The 17,522-nt window shown below is 40.8% G+C and overlaps 1 protein-coding gene across 1 annotated transcript in view; it reads left to right on the top strand.

Annotated features, from left to right (window-relative positions):
• Nucleotides 1–17,522, top strand: part of LRP1 (LDL receptor related protein 1) — a 292,446-nt gene that overhangs the window by 252,873 nt on the left and 22,051 nt on the right. The window contains exons 63-74 of the mRNA XM_018569629.1: nucleotides 854–947; nucleotides 1,240–1,356; nucleotides 2,333–2,452; nucleotides 4,138–4,260; nucleotides 5,542–5,667; nucleotides 5,796–5,912; nucleotides 9,187–9,293; nucleotides 10,581–10,713; nucleotides 12,255–12,374; nucleotides 13,919–14,041; nucleotides 14,501–14,638; nucleotides 17,324–17,458. Of these exons, the coding sequence (XP_018425131.1) occupies nucleotides 854–947; nucleotides 1,240–1,356; nucleotides 2,333–2,452; nucleotides 4,138–4,260; nucleotides 5,542–5,667; nucleotides 5,796–5,912; nucleotides 9,187–9,293; nucleotides 10,581–10,713; nucleotides 12,255–12,374; nucleotides 13,919–14,041; nucleotides 14,501–14,638; nucleotides 17,324–17,458 (1,453 nt within the window). The remainder of the gene's footprint in view (nucleotides 1–853; nucleotides 948–1,239; nucleotides 1,357–2,332; nucleotides 2,453–4,137; nucleotides 4,261–5,541; nucleotides 5,668–5,795; nucleotides 5,913–9,186; nucleotides 9,294–10,580; nucleotides 10,714–12,254; nucleotides 12,375–13,918; nucleotides 14,042–14,500; nucleotides 14,639–17,323; nucleotides 17,459–17,522) is intronic.

Raw genomic sequence — 17,522 nt, 5'->3', positions numbered from 1 at the left:
TTGTGATCTTAACAGTAAAACACAATCTGTAATTACATGCTGCCTTTGTAGCCTAAAGTGAACCTGCATGAAAATGTAATCAAGCAAACTAGCAACTCAACTCATACTTTTTTTCTTGGTTTCCAAAACGTTCCTGAATTGTATTTAGTTTGTCAAATAAAAGAAAAGGCATTACCTCTTCTTGCACCCCACAGTTCTGTGCCTGGTGCCCTACAGGCTCTCAGCGGGCCAGATCATTGTCACAGGGTGACTGTGCAAATAATGACATATTTGGCTTTGATATAGGTTCCTTGGTAAAGCACTGTCTGTAGCTGGACAGACACACCATAAAGCAGTAGGCACAAACTGATGGGTTCCACTGTCACCTATCTACTAAAGCTGCAAGTTTGCCTCATTTCATGTTTATCGCAGAAAGCCTTAAAAAGCAATAGTAATGTTCACAGATATACACAACTATATCTATTTAGAGATAGTGATAGATGAGATAATTTTTCACATGGCTGACCAGTCTGTTTTATGGAAGCAGGGGTAACAGTTTAATGGAGGCTCGACCTGTGGCAGTTGATTGGAAGAATATTAGTTCTGTGTAGGAAAGTAGTTACCCCATAGTACAGGCCTTTTTTTTATTTTTATTTATAAATATCCATGCTGTTAAGCTTCAGAAACTTCTCCATATTTTTTTGTGATAGCAGAATGGTGTACTGTGTTATCCATTGACCAAAGCAGACAGTTTGGTGTTTACAGTGTTTATCTAACTCATGCACATTTCCCCATGTCATCCTTGTAAAGTACAGAAAAATACCTTTTAGATCTACGTAAGGGGCGCATTCATCATGTCTTTTTGCTTTTTCAGTTTGTGTGTAAAAATGACAAGTGCATTCCTTTCTGGTGGAAGTGTGACACTGAGGACGACTGTGGGGACCGATCAGATGAACCTGCTGACTGCCGTATGTATAGCAACTTACTGGTGACCTAGAAAAATGATATAACTAATTGAAACGGAACATTTTTTTATCACCTTTCGCCAATAAGCATCTCTACAGAGCTGATTTTTATTAGTTATTAATTCCTTAAAAACCACCTGTACTGTATTATTAAACATAATACTTTAAGGGATATGGCTGTGGTAGGTAACTTACTTCCAGTAATGAAAGATAGTGGGCTCTCAAGCAGAGGCCCACTTTTTTTGGAAATCATACATCTTCTACTGTGTTCTTAGTGTTTTTTGTTTCTCTTCAGCGGATTTCAAATGTCGCCCAGGACAGTTTCAGTGCTCCACTGGAATCTGTACCAACCCTGCCTTCATCTGTGATGGTGACAATGACTGCCAGGACAACTCAGATGAAGCCAACTGCGGTGAGACTGTTAGCATAGCTGCAGCAATATGTCTTTCTTGGGGAATCAAAAACAAGATTTAGATAGATAGATGACCTAAAAAATGTCACCACTTCTTTCTATAAAATTGTATAGAGAAAGGACAGAGCTTTGCTTTGTTTTTTGGGAAAAGGATGTAGGAATATCTACAGGTGAAACTCGAATAATTAGAATATCGTGCAAAAGTTCATTTATTTCACTAATGCAACTTAAAAGGTGAAACTAATATATGAGATAGACTCATTACATGCAAAGCAAGATAATTCAAGCCGTGATTTGTCATAATTGTGATGATTATGGCTTACAGCTCATGAAAACCCAGATCCACAATCTCAGAAAATGAGAATATTGTGAAAAGGTGCAATATTCTAGGCTCAAAGTGTCCCACTCTAATCAGCTAATTAAGCCATAACACCTGCAAAGGGTTCCTGAGCCTTTAAATGGTCTCTCAGTCTGGTTCAGTAGGAATCACAAGGTGCCTACACTTCAGTACTGGCTGTTAGTTTAAGCACTTTCAGATGTTAATTCAGCTGTGTGTGATGCATTCTAGAGCGATTTGAGTTCCAAAGAACAATTTCTATCCCGCAGATCTTTGACATGCTATACACAGTGAATGTGCAAATAAAAAGCACACACAAAGATTTTTTTTTAAGAAATTGTATTTACTTTTCATAAATGTAACTTACTGGCAAATGAAATGTTGAGTTATGGTATTTTAAACATTTCAGCTCCGTGTATGATTTGGAGCTTATTTATGGATTCAATACAGTCCACGGCAGCCAATTCTAATTTGACTAACATGCTATAGAAAACAGTTGCCTGTAATCAGTGTGTTTGCTATGGATTACTGTGCCACATTTCTCTTTCCTGCAATTCTTACACTCAACGTTTTCTTACATGTATACATCATCTAGATACGTGTTCTTTATGACATATTTTCCCATTCTGTTCCCTGTAGATATTCATGTGTGTCTGCCCAGCCAGTTCAAGTGCACCAATACTAATCGCTGCATACCTGGAATCTTCCGATGCAATGGTCAAGACAACTGTGGGGATGGAGATGATGAAAAGGATTGTCGTAAGTACTGTACAGAATCGAATATCCCAAATTCTCACATGTAACAAAAACATAATTTCAGTGCAACATAGGTGACATTAGGGTCCACATAGTGGTGAATTAGAGTCTGCTCTGTCCATTAATGTTATTCACTTATAAATAAATGTAATTTAGGGACAGTAACATTTTATTACGAAAGTTCTAAATTTGCCGATCTTCCCGTAAAACATTTGTGGAATTATTGTGTATACAGTTCTTCAGGTACACAATGAAAGAGGTGTTGTGGCAGTGCAAGCTATTGGTTCCCATACAACCTAAATCCCAATTCAACCTTCAGTTTGTCAGGTAAATTCCAGGTGCATTAAAACAAAAGGTGTTCAGTGGTTTATAGTTTGTTTTCTTTCTACAGCAGCCACAGCATGAGTAGAAAAGCCTGTCCCCTGCCAGCAGCTGCAAAGTGCAAACTTTGCTCTGAGTCAGACCTATAGCTCTGCAATCAGCAAAGCTCATGCTCCCAACTGATTGGAGAGCTCCGGCCCTGACTCAATTGGGTACATGTTAAACCTCTGCAGGGAGAACACTACTTCCCCATAGCAAGGGCAAGAACAAGGGTCCCACTTTGCAGCATGCTGGCAAGACACAGGCTGTTCTACTCAGGCTGTGGTTGATTTTTTAAAAGAAACAAACTAAGATTTTGTACACTTTTTGTGTTGATTGACCTGGAATTTAGGAAATTTAAACTGAAAGTTCAATTGGGCCTTAAGATCTAGATGCCGACAAGCACTTATGCTTGAAAAATCAAGTCCTACAATTGTACACTAAGAAAAAATTATTAATAGTACAGCAGATTGAAAATGATAGTTGAATAGCCAAAATCTAAAAAACAGAGCAATTGAAAACAAATCGATTCCCTAATAGTGCATGCTAAACCAAGAAAGTTCTTTAAAGTTGTACATGAACAACTATTTGTGTCCGAAAATTGGCAAAGACCTGGGGCAAATGTCTTACCATTATGTGAGAACAGAGATGGATGAAGGTGGAACTGGGCTCTAAGAAAGGTAGTAGCTTTACCCTCCCAAACCCCCCTTCAGTTTTCATTGATGCAGAAGACCTACATATAGTATATTATGGAAACGGATTGTTAACCTTTAGTACAGATACTCCTACAACTCACAATTACAGAAAGACATTTGGAATAAAACCTATTATTTTATTGCGTACATATAGCTTATATATCTGGGCTTGGAACTCTGTGTCTTCATGTGCAATGAATTCTGAGCTAATATAAAAAAATGCCTCTAGATATTCTGGTTCTCACACAGTATGCAAAGTAGACATGATTTTATACCAATTCCTGCTTTTATTACAAGAATTGTAAGAATATAAACCCTGTGGGTTCCATCTGTATTTTCTGTTTGATATGAATCAAGCTTTATTGAATATCTCCTGCAGTATTTTCTATCTCTTTTAGCTGTCTTTTATTGTGTTAAAGCAGATTGCATTGGATTCTGTGTTAGGATATTAAATATATCTTTAACTCTTTAGTAGTACTGATGCATAGTGTGTTGTACATTGGTGCAGTTATATTTTATACCCTCTGATTCCATGTACCTTTTTGTTATTATTACTTTTATCAGCATATTCTTCCTGTTGCTTGACTTATCTGTTTCAGCTAAAATATTTTCATTCTCTCTTTTTCTTTTTAGCTGAAGTCACCTGTGCTCCAAATCAGTTCCAGTGCACAATTAACAAGCGGTGCATCCCCCGTGTCTGGGTGTGTGACAGGGATAACGACTGTGTGGACGCATCTGATGAGCCTGATAACTGCAGTAAGGAACTTGGCTTTTGTGTAATCTTTTCAATAATAGTAATAGATGGCACCTATGACACAATTTTGATGATAATAATTATGGAGTATGGGGTTGTAACAAAAACTGAGGCAAAGTTGAAGCAGTTACCCATAGCAGCCAATCAGGGTTTCTTCATATCCATTAAGGAAACCGGTTACTGTTTTATTTAAAATAGAAGTGAAACAAAACCTTTTTGGCTTTACTTCTCTTTTGGGTTACAGGGGTACATTTACTAATAGACTCTTTATGCCAGATATCAGCTGACAGGGCACAGGTGCACCACAGTGAAGAAGGATCCTATTGAGGGTTCAGAGCCAGCTGTGTCCGCCCCCTTCCCTCTCTGTAGCTCAAGCCAGCGCTGGAGGAACAGGGAGGGGGGAACCCTGTGGGGTGCGGTGACTGACAGTCTATAGGAGCAGAGACCAAGAGCTGATTGATCAGCGGTCATGTGTTTGGTCAGCTCCTGGTCTTGGAGCCAGTATGGGACAGCTGCAGTGTCCCACACCGCCTCTAAATATTGGGTAGTGTATGTTTTACTCTCCCCATGCTGCTCCTTTAAAATAAAAAGTTCTAGAAAAAGTAGCTGCCAGCACACAGTATTTGCATATAGTCAGCCATACGCAGGGAACACTTTCAAGCATCACTTACAATGATTAGCATGTGGGGTGAACCCCTGTGCGATAATGAGCATCAGAAGTGCTTGTTATCACTCACGGGGTATTGGAAAATATCTTCTCTCTATGGAAAATGCAATGCGTCTTTTCTTTAGTCACACACTCACGCAGCAGGTGTGGTAATTACGTGAGTGCTGCTCATTGTTCTCAGTAAGTGATCTGTCTGTCTATATGCCGCCTGTTCCTTCCATGTGAAATTGCTACTTTGTCATATCTATTTCGTGAATATGTTTGATAATGGAGTTTCAATGCTTCTTTAGGACTCATACAGTGAGTGTATGTATCGTGTACTTTTTTCAAGAAAATTCTTTAGCTAACTTTTGTTTTATTGTACTTCCAAAACAGGGGGTGGGGGGGGGGAGCTCTTCCAGGGCAGCCAATCATAACAGCTGGAGCTGCCGTGCCAAAGCCCACATTACGGGCAGATGCTGTTATTCTTGTCTGCACAGAATGGTCCTCTGGGACATTTTGCTTAAAGCACCCTTTCAACCGCAGGCATCACGCGTTTGGCTGGCATTAGAACACACACACTGGATTTCTCAGGGACTTTGTCGAGTCACCTGCTATTCTTTTTTATTTCCTACAGCTCAAATGACATGCGGAGTGGATGAGTTCCGGTGTAAGGACTCTGGGAGGTGTATCCCCGCGCGCTGGAAATGTGACGGTGAAGATGACTGTGGAGACAGCTCAGATGAACCCAAAGAGGAATGCGGTATGATACACTTTTGAATCTCACTAGATCATAAGATCTTTGTGCCACAATGATAATGTTTTTCCTGTCCGCTTATATTTAGCGACACCCTGTAAATAGAGCTTATGTTTTTGTTTTCTTAATTCCAGATGAGCGAACGTGTGAACCTTATCAGTTCCGCTGCAAGAACAACCGCTGCGTCCCTGGCCGCTGGCAGTGTGACTACGACAATGATTGTGGTGACAACTCTGATGAGGAGACGTGCAGTATGTGCATCTTACATGCATTCAGTTTTGTCAATTACTGCTAACCAGTCATTCATGTTATAAAGGAAGGACTAAACAGCCATTATCCGATACAGTGGAATTCTTCTTATGCATTTCTAAAAAAAGAAAATAACATGACTCTAATAATTAGCCAGACTTGTGTGTGTGTGTGTAAGTGCAGGCGTGGTTGTGTCAGTGTTGATCTTAATTTCCACATAATAAGAACCGTTTGATTCTGGCTGGTATGACTAATGCTTCTAATTTCTTTCCTGGGACTGAGATACATAAAAACAGAGATCTGGTTTCTAGAAAGTTGCCATTTTTCCTCCTGTTATTTCAGGTTGTGTTGCGTTCTCACTGCATCACATGCTCCCGTTGTTGACACCATTTTTCCTTAACTGTACTGTACGGCACTGTTTGTCCATCTCTCTCCACATCTGTCTGCAGCCTACAACTTTTGTTTCAGCATAGAAGCTCACCTTCTGTTCTCACATGTGTACTTGTGTTGGTTCCATTTCACCTCATGTTATGTTTTTCTCCATTTTAACACTGTCGTCACTGGGGGCATCCAGAGGTAGGTGCAGAAAAATCTTTACATATAACATGACTAACCATGCCGATTCCTCTATATCCCCTTGCTATGTGCTTCCTGCCTTGCTCTCTGTCTCCCTGGTGTTTTGTGACCCAAGCATGTCTCCTGAAAAACCCAGGACAGGAAGAAGGGATTGTGTATACAGATGTTGGCATAAATGTGTTTTTTTGTTGTCTAAATGTATTTGTATGCAGTAGAACTGATCTGTACATACAGTTTAGGGTTGGACACTACATCTCTTTAGTACATGCACGTTGCCCCAGAAAAATACCAGTTGATTTTGCATTAAATCCTAACTTCCTGTAGTGAGCTGACAACATTGCCTCTGTATCACTGAATTCCCAAGCAGTGTTGTCGGCCTTTTCGGAGTTCTCCTCTGCTGGACTACAGAACACATCCCCTTTACCTCTCCATAGCGTAAGCAAGTGATGCTCTGCAGTCTAGCAGAGGAGAACTTAGGACTGGCAGCATTGCTTGGAATTTTAGTGTAGCAGAGGCAATGGTTTCAGCTCACTGCAGGCAGTTAAGAGTTTAATGTATTTCTGGCAGATCAATAGAAATGTTTCTGTTCAACTCAAATCTCCTGTGATATGTTTGGAATATTAGCACAGTGGTGAGCGCTAAGTGACCCGCTCTTAAAGCCGATTCAACATAAAAGGACAGTTTTTTTTATTCTTCCACAAACAATAAAAGCTTTCCATCAGCGAAACGATGCACAAAAGTCCACTTGCCTTTGAGCAAAGTAACATAAATAGTCTCACCAACTCAAGATTGTCACACACGATCACAGTGTCCCAATCCCAGGACTTTAGGCTCTGTTCACACCTAGGCGTATCGAATATGCGCGTTTGTCACGCGTTTCGTGACGCGCGTTTTTACGCGACAAACGCGCGTTTCCGAGGGCTACTTGGCTGTATCCCAATGGAAACGCGCAACAAAAACGCTGCAAAGAAGCTCATGTACCATTTCAAGCATAGGCCGTTTTGTAGCGCGTTCAGACAGGCTGAAATACGGCAAGGTGTGAACCATACCCATAGAAAACAATGGGATTTTCATGTTTGAGCGTTTTGTAGAGCGCTCCTAGAGCATTGAACGCGCTACAAAACGTACAGGTGTGAACCAGGCCTTAGGGTCTTTCCCTGCAGTACAACAGTCCACAGCAGTGCTCAATACCGTTTAGCAGCTCTCAGAGGTTTTGCAAACCTCTCTTGTGACTCTTACACACATCCCTGCCCAGCCTCCCCGACTGTTTCTCATGTGCTTCCAGCACACACGCCACCTGCTTCTACTCTGACTCCTTAGGTTGAGTCCTCCTGACTCCTGGGCAGGAACCTTCCCTGTCTTCCAGGTGGAGCCCTGAATCCTAGCCAGCACCCTTACCATAAAAGTTGTGCAATCAGCAGGTGTTGGTCACTACCAAAACATGGACCCAGATATGGAAATTTCATTCCTCCCAATCCTTTTTGAAACCTCCCACTTCCAGCTCTTTCCCTGTAAAAACACTTGCTTTCTGAAACCCATCAGCCCCTCTGGCTGAGAGTCCTGGGTGACCATAATGCCAAATTCTACCGTAGTATTGCCACACTTATGGCAATAAAATAAACCAGACAGAATTCCTTGATCTGTCCAAAATGAAATAAAAAGTTGTGGCTTAAGTTTGGTTTTGACTGCTCAAATGGAAAATATTACACAATGGCAGTTTCATATATACAGGAAGCCTCAGCACATCCTCAAGTATAACACATGTATTAGAAGAGTAGCCTATTTCTAAGAAACGCTTCATAAATATTAGGAGAAAATCTACAAAAACTTTATTCAAAGGTCCCAAACATAATCAGCACCACTATTAGTCTATGGGAAGTAGAAAGGTCTGTATCCTGCCAGCCTGCTGCAGAGTGGAATGCTTACTCTATGTGTGGAAGCAGCTGTCTCGCTACGGAGGTCCAATATGCCCCCCTGATACATTGGCGGTCTCCAATCAGCACAGATGAGCTTTGCTGATTGCAGAGCAATATGTCTGACTCTACAGGGGGTAAGTTGGACCTGTGCAGAGAGACTGATGCTTCCACTCGGAGAGCAAGGGTTTTTCTCTGCAGCCTGCTGGTTGGGGACACATTTTCCTACAGCTGTGGCTACTTCCTAAAGTAAACAGACTGCACCCGGAATGGATTTAGCTGAGTTAAACTGAAAGTGCAATTGAGCTTTAGAGTCCATTCACGCCACTGTGTTGTGGGCACATGTGTGGTAATGCAGGTTACGTGCGCCGGTGCACCTCCACAACACACCTGTGTGTTGCAGTGGACTGCATTAGCAAAAAATGCAGCATGCACTATTTTAGATCCTTTGTTATGTGTACGTGCTGCCTAAACTGGATGCATATCAACAAGCAACGTAACGCATGTTTACCACACTGCAGTGGCTTGCCCTACTGTGAATTGGCTCTTCATTCAGCGTATTGCACTGCAAAATGAGGTGCTGTACTTGTCAGAATTGGTGCTGAGAATCTGTACAAGCCTGTTCAATTTCTACACTTCATTCTTATTTTTTCAATTAGTGTTGGGAATACTCTTCTTCCCTCTCACTTTAATAGTTGCAGACTTCATTGGAGTCTTACCAGTTAGCATAGATACGTGTTTTCACTATGGACCATCTTGCATCATTTCCCATCTGTTTTCTTTTTAGCACCGCGGCCATGTTCAGAAAGTGAATTTTCATGTGCCAATGGGCGTTGTATTGCTGGTCGATGGAAGTGTGATGGCGATCATGATTGCATTGATGGCTCGGATGAGGTGAGCACCTATTTACAGTTATGATGTTTTTAAAAAAAACTGTACTGTCAGAGATATGTAGGCTGCCATTGATGACCTCTCCTTCTGGCAATGCTGATTATCTGGTTGCAATGACTTTGAGTCACTGACCTGATGTGCTGGGCAGGAGTTCTGACTTTAAAAGCTGCTAACTTGTTCTTGGTCAGTGGCTGAGGAAGTAACAAAGCTAGGGGATCAGAATGGGAGTCTGGCAGCTAACATTTCACAAATCCGCAATAACAGCCTGCATGTCTTTTAGTAGGGACTTCCTTAAAGCCCATTTCCAGAGGTATTTAAAAAGAAAATACCTTTGCAGATGTATTTAAAAAGAAAATATGCCAGGAATGTACGCCGAGTGTACGTGTAGCAGGCATATGCAGTTGCTGCGTATTAAACAGAAACGTACTTTTTAGCAGTCCTCCATCTCCTCATGGTACCTTTTGAAATGGCCGCCTCTGTGCTCTGCTGGCAGTCTGCGTAGATTGCAGGCTGCTGTGCACAGTGGGAACTACAGTGTAGGGGATGGAAATCTACATTTCTTACAGTGCTGTGCTTCCCTCACGCACGTGCTTCTCTGTGATAACTGAGCTCACCTCCAATTTCTTAATATTCATAGTGCAACACCCCCTGAACAGTGCACAGTGATCTGGAGAGGCAGGGCTGGTGTGCAGTGATCTTGTTACAATGATGCACAGGGAGGGGGACAGCTGCTTTGCAGCCTGTGCATGACAATCCAACCCCAGTGTCAGATTGAGTTTCCTGTGGAGGGACGTTTGAATTTGTAGTCCATAAAAAATGTAAAAAGCCAGTAATGCGAGTCATAAAATGTGCACACATATACATCATCAGTGCACCTCTGCATTACCACAATAAATTCAAATCACTTACAAAGGCCGAAGTGGGCTTTAACAATGTGATACATACTGGAACTCAGCCACTAGAGGGTGCCACTGACACAAACATCATGATACACATGATTATTTTATTATTATTTATATAGTCTTGTTACTGTTGCACTTTCTCATAACTACTGACAAACGTGTAATGTTGTACCAATCTGGTCTTCTGTTTATTGTTTGCAATGATGCCCTGGAGCTCAGTAGTTTAGTAAAAAAAAAATCAAGAGGCCAATAAGCGATCATATTAACACCAGACCTGTGGAGGTTTTTTGGATGCTCGTTGAGTTTTACTCTAGCGTGCTTGTGATATCAGAATATTCGCTGATTTTCTCAGAAAATTGAGTGTGTTCCCTCTGTTGTCTAAAAACAGAAAGATTGTGTGCCGAGATGTGAGCTCGACCAGTTCAAGTGTTCAAATGGCCACTGTATTCCACACCGCTGGGCCTGCGATGCTGATGCTGACTGTATGGATGGAAGTGATGAGCTGAATTGTAGTACTAGAGGTAAGTGTACTTTGATTTTCAATGTCAGATTGATTCATATGTAGTCCACCCAAGCATTAAAGACTTTAAAGTGTATTTCCACTTTTGTAGCCAAATTGGGATAACACCTATTTTATATTTGTTACATGTTCCCATTAACATAGCATACATGTTTAATCATTTCTGCTTTTGTTACATGGTCCCATTGACATCTTTCTGCTTAAATTTTAAGTGCTTTTTACTTGCACTTGACTTTACTAAATAAGGAGTTCTAGAGGAAAACTCGCTATGTCCCCAAGAATAGACTCACTTTGCAATTGTTCAGAGTAAATTGCAGCCTGCTCCAAAGGAAAATCTAAATGATAAAAAAATGTTTAACAATTATTTTTTTCATTATGCTGTGTGAATAGGAGCAAATAACACACATATGGAGGAGTTATCTCAAATTTGACTGCAAAAGATGAAATATACTTTAAGTTGCTGGTGTGTTTTCCCTGCTAAAGAAATGGAACAAGTTAAAAACTTCAAAGTATACCATAATCTTCAGCTGATATTCATTACCTCTTTCATAAAGTATTTCATACTTGACATTATATCTAGATCACCTTCTTCTCTGCATCCTTCTTCAAATATGTTTTAGATAATTTATTATTTGAAGGTGAAATGCTTTTGTACTAATCCTTATAGCTTCTGTAAAAGGAAATGCTAATATGATGGGTTAGGGTTTCTGAAGATGAACCTTGTTTGCAGTAACATGACCCAGCCAAGTGTTTTTATCTATGTTTGCTGTAAATGGACAGTTTCTGGTCCCCACTACAGTGTACTGTTTACACACAGTAGACCTGCTCTGCATTAAATATACACTAGGGCAAAATAAAACACATTCAATACATCTCTGCCATATTTGCACATTTCTCCATATTTTATCCTTTTAAGAAAGCTTTAAGTACAGAAAAATAACTGCCAGAAACCCAATGGGCTCATAACTTCCTCTTTGAGCTGACAAGACCTCTGCCACTTTTATTGCTTCCAGGAGGGTTGATTCCCAGGTTATCCCACACATCTGCCACTGCCCTGCTGATCTTCACATCACTGCTGTATCTGGCAGTAACATGGAGGTCAACAGGAGCAACCAGTGAGAGCCCCATGGAAGCGTTGGTTCCCCAGCAGACTTCAGGGTTTCTCAGGATCAGAGCAGCATTGAACTGCATGGGTAGCAGGAGAGATATGTGTTCTGTTTATAGGTACCTACTTCTAGAGAGTTTTTTTAAGTGACAGGGTCCTTTTAAACAGAATGAGTATCTATCTCCCTGGAGCAGATACTGCATACAGCTGGATGTGCTTTACAAGGCTGCAGGCAATATTGTTGGAAACAAGATTTCTCAACAGTAAAAAAAAATAATAATATAGTTTCTTTGTGATTAACAACCATTTAATTATGAAGAATATCCATCACGCATTCAGTAGATCCTAAGTAATACAGAAAAAAGTTAGCAATGGAAATGAAAGGTGGTTTTGCGGCTCTAGTTTTGATACTTATTGTATGTGCATCTGCTCAGTAGTCCGAACCTGCCCTCTGGACGAGTTTCAGTGTAACAACACGCTCTGCAAACCATTGGCTTGGAAATGTGATGGAGAAGATGACTGTGGGGACAATTCAGATGAGAGACCAGAGGAATGCTGTGAGTATTTACTAGTGTTGGGCAATCTGCTGTACCCAGGAATGTGATAATGCAAATGGAGCATGCCGAAATGATACAGCTAGTACTACCAGGAGTCTGCCATTTATCATACCAATTGCCTTTAGCTTTGGCATGTGCCTTTGTGACATGAGGGGCAGATACGGAGACTGATGTTGTATGACAGTGCATTAAGTTGCACAATCAGATGTACAGTTTACAGTCTGATGTTTGCATCGCCATGTAGTGCATTCACGTGATGTGCTCCCTTGGCTTGATAGCATTATTTAACCCCTTCATGACTGGAGACGTGATCAGCTATTTGGAGCTTTCCAAAGCCGGTAACCGCTGAGAATCAGCGGTTACTGTTCATTAATTGATGCCTCAATATTAAAGCATCCATTAAGGAAATAATTAAGCTTTTACAGATAACTAATCGCTGTTAGCAATTGACTATGACAGTGACAACAGAACTGTGTGAACCGCTCTGCTGTCACAGTTTTGACAGCTCTGTACAGCTTGGATCTGTTTTAAGGGCTCTATACAGATCCTGTGTACTGGCTAATTGCTAGAGGTTTCTATGAAGCTTCGAAACATGTAGCAAAATGTTGAAACATTGTACTAGACTTCTGATCGTTCTAGGAATGATCAGAAGTCTTTAGTAACATCTGATTCTGAAATCAGAATCAGCATGTCAGAAATCAGTGTCACTAAACTTATTATTGGCTGTTCCTAGGTTTGGAGCAGCCTAATCATAACCAACATTTAAAAAAAAAAATTAAATATCAAGCAGTAATAGCGACTGCTTGAAATAATTGACAAAAAAGAAGTGTAAAGTATAAAAAAAATAACAAAATTAAATTTTATATGTATATTTGTTTTCCACCTTATGAGGTTAATTTGTTTATTAAACCCCCTGACGGCAATGCTCAAAGTGTGTCACTGTCACCAAGTGTGACAGTGACACTTCGTGACAGTGACATTGTAGGCCATCTAACCTTACCACTATTAGCTTTTAGAGGGGAAAAAAAATATTTAGTTTTTAGTTTTCGACCGAAGTACACAAAAAAATTCTGAAATTCCAGGGATGTGAGATGCTTTTAAATAAAGGACAAATAAATGAATTTATTATAATGCATTGGTTTTAGCTGTGCTATTTTTCTAAAAAATAATAATCAAAACTGGGGGGAAAAGTGTTTTATTTAAGTTTTTTTCCAAATTTTTATACATTTTATTCATCCTAAGTGAGGCATTAGGCACACATATGTGATACAAATATATAGCCTTATCTGACCTCTGAAAATCAATATATAATATCTGTGGGTGCACTTACTAAGAAAGTATATTGCTATTGTGGAAGAATCACACAGCAAAAATGTAAAAAGTGCATCAGTCATTAACAGAAACTGAAAAAAAGCTCAGTCGTGAAGGAGTTAAAATAAAACACCTCGTTTAATGGTTTGGCCTGAATAGTGATTACAATGATATTTGAATTACATGTATAGTTCTTGACACTGTACTCTGTTTTTTGTTGATGTCTACACCAGTGAAGTTCAGCTGTCCACCGTACAGACAATTCCGCTGCAGGAATGACCGTGTGTGTCTGAGCACATCACGTGTCTGTGATGGAAATGATAATTGTGGAGATGGAACAGATGAAGAGAATTGTGGTAAGTGGAAAGTCCTGTTTTTTCGAGTCATGTCGTTTTTATCCTTTGCACTCATAAAGCCTGGCATTCTTTTTGGCCTAATTTAATCCTACCACCATATCTTTTTCATTGGGTATCAATCCCTAGAGCAAAGTATGGAGAACCAATGGACTTATGGGGCAGGGCAATTCATGAACAAAGTACAAGATTATACTTGGCCATTTGCAATGGATTGTTACATTTTTTTTTTTTTACTGTATAGTTTAATTTTAAAGTAGAGTATCTTCAAGAGAGATGAGAATAAGAAGCCAGCATGAGATTCAGCATCCACTTACAACTGAAATATTGGTGCAATTATCCTTTTTAACATCACTTTTTGTAACAAACTATGTATGATATGTACATGTCTTATGGTAATAATAAATAAAAGGTGGTATAGTTTGCCTAATCTTGATTTTCTTTTTTTCTATTACAATTTAGACTTGCACAAACCTAAGTCATGTGACGTAGACAAACAAGAATTCAAATGTAAAAATAGCAAATGCATCAGCTCTGACTTCCGGTGTAACCTGTTTGATGATTGTGGAGATGGCTCTGATGAAGAAAACTGTCCATACAGTAAGTTTGTGTCACCTGCATTGTCTGGTGTACTGACTCATCCCAGCAAAGGCTTGCGAAAGTCAAAAACTCAGATTAGAAGTGAATCTGCTAATGAATATTGGATCCAAAACTCTTGCATTACTCCCTAGAGTGAGAATAAACAGATGTAAGATCAAGGATCTAAAATGTGGTAGATACATAAACAGTTACATTTAGGTCAATGCAGATTCTACAGATGATACCACTGTTTGCACTGTAGTCTTCGTATTCATTTGGATGTATATTGAGCATGTATAATACATGTAGGTTTCCTTCAGGAATTCTGATTTCCTTCCATATCTTCTAAAAATACTTCCAGGGTAAATGGTTTCTGTCTCAGTTGGACTTTGTATGTATTTGTGTGCAGGGGCGTAACTAGAAATCTCAGGGCCCCATAGCGAAATTTTGTATGGGGCCCCGTGATTGCTAGTCATGCCACTTGCAGAGCCCCAGCGGAGAGTGACCCTGCAGAGCCCACCATAGACTCTCTATAGTGGGCTCTGCAGGGTCTGAGATCCTTACCTGTCAGCGCCTCTGTGGTCGCCGGGCCCCCGACTCCTGTTCCGTCCACAGGCCCGCCTCCTCTGCTATCGACGGGCCCTGCCTTCTCTTACATCACTGGCCCCACCTGCTCTTAGGTCGCTGGCCAGTGATGTAAGAGGAGGCGGGCCCCGCCTCCTCCATTCCGAACACCGCCCTCATCTGCCGCAGCGGCTGGCTGTCACTGACACAGCTCCGCAGCGGCTATGAGGGGAAATGCGCCGTGGCAGCTGCTGAGCTGTGTCAGGGACAGCCAGCACCCCCACATGCCATAGCGACCCAGGCGGCCCTGGCTGGGCCCCCCTGTGCCCTGGCCCCATAGCGGCCGCCTGGGTCGCTATGACGATTGTTACGCCACTGTTTGTGTGACTGTTGGGATTTTATTTTACTGGAATTACTTTTCACAAAAAAATTAAAAAGACTACGTGATAGTTATTATATCATACCTATATTATGTGATTATTGGAGAATTTATCAGATCTTGTAGACATAGGTTGATTGTCACCCAGTCAAGGTGATATTGGCATGGTCTGGCGGATTTAGGCTAAATTGGGCAATGATTCCTATGTGTATGTGTACCAGCAGACCTCTGCGGACATCCTCATACCCTCATTTTCCAGCCAGATGTAGCTGATACGTGCACATTCCTGAAAGGATCTTATAGTGTAATCAGCACCTGTACATAACAGACACACAACCAATACGTTTTAGTACACCTTAAAACATCTGTGTGTATTTTTCAAACAGGGTATTTATTATTAAATCACTGTCAGCCCAGATTTTCAATAATAAAATAAAATTTCCTGAGGTTAAGCCCACCCTCCTTTTTGTTATTCAGTGCACTGCCAAGTCAAATTAGACTTTTTACATAGTTATGTCTGCAAGTAGCTACCTGGGTTAGTTGAGATGCAAGTCCACCAATACCAACTATTTTTCCAGCATGTAGCTCAAACTGTACACTCACAGGTTGATTTTTGTACTCGCACACAAACATCCAATTTCTTTGACTGGACTCTCCAAAAGCTTCAACACATTTCCTTGTTGGGGGTCCAACCATGCTGTCAACAGGGACGGCGGGATCTGCTCCTGGGTTATGTCAGCTCCAGCACATGTCCCTCCTCCTGGTAATCACTCCTTCATTCACAGGTCCTAGGCAAACTTAATTCTGTGTGCAATGTACCTGGATCGCTCTATTTACAATAACAATGTAATAAATACTAGATATCTGTATATGCATATATGAACATCATATAGGTGCCACTCTGATGGCTATGGCAAAAAACAATCTCGATGTTTCTTCAGCAATACTGGCTTTTTCAAGGCCCCCTTAACTCATTCTAATGATTGTACTAAATGAGGTGTACTAAAACATATCTTTTAGTTGTCTGAATTGATTGCACTTACAGTGGGTATTTCTCTGTTTTTCTAGAGTCAGTGAAGGATTTATCTCAAGGCATTTAGTAACAGCAATATACAGTATACGTATTCTTATTCCTGCACTGTAAATCTGTTTGCCCTTTCTGTCTTGGGCCCATTTCACACAGATGGTTCGATCAGGTCCGTCTGTCAGTTTTCCAGGCTGACTCGATCAGATACCCAATGCTAGTCTATGGGCAGCTAGGTCTAAATGAACTGGCATCTGTTTACACCCAGTTAGCCCCAACTCTGGCCAGGTCTGGAAAAACAAATGGAACAGAGTTCCGTTTTGCTGGACCTGATCATGCTAGATTGGGATAGCCTGATGTAAATGGACACAAGTCAGTTTATATCCGACTCCCCATAGACCGTCATGGGATCCAGTTGTTTTAGTTCTGTCCTCCATCATAAGATGCAGGAAAAATCTGGATAGACATGGATGTCACAGTGTTGACATCTGATCCGTACTGCTCCATTCAGGGGGGGATCCGTGCATGGATCCCATCCTTAACTGCCCCTATGAAAGGGGCCTTACTTTTAGATGGTCAGTTAATCTAGGCAAACAGACACCTTTTGTATGAAGAAGTACCTGTGCTGCTTACTCTATAACTATTTCTAATAAAATATAATAATTCTATCCTTGGTGGCTGTACATGATACTGAATGTGATCAATTACCACTCACCTTTTATGATGTTTACTCTTGCAGATGTGCAACATTTTGGCTGTCATGCCAATAGCACCATCTGTGGAGAAGAGATGAATTGTAAGCAGACCCCGACCAGTGTGTACTGCAGCTGTAAAGATGGATTCCAGAAGATTCCAGGAGAGAATGCTTGCAGAGGTAACACCCGTCTCTAGTCAGTCCTACAGCAATTAAGGTTTTTTTTTTTTTTTTTTTTGCAAGG

This window comes from Nanorana parkeri, unplaced genomic scaffold, assembly GCF_000935625.1.
Source record: "Nanorana parkeri isolate BGI_ZX_2015 unplaced genomic scaffold, ASM93562v1 scaffold35, whole genome shotgun sequence".
Taxonomy (NCBI): Eukaryota; Metazoa; Chordata; class Amphibia; order Anura; family Dicroglossidae; genus Nanorana; species Nanorana parkeri.
This window is presented reverse-complemented; position numbering and strand designations above follow the sequence as displayed.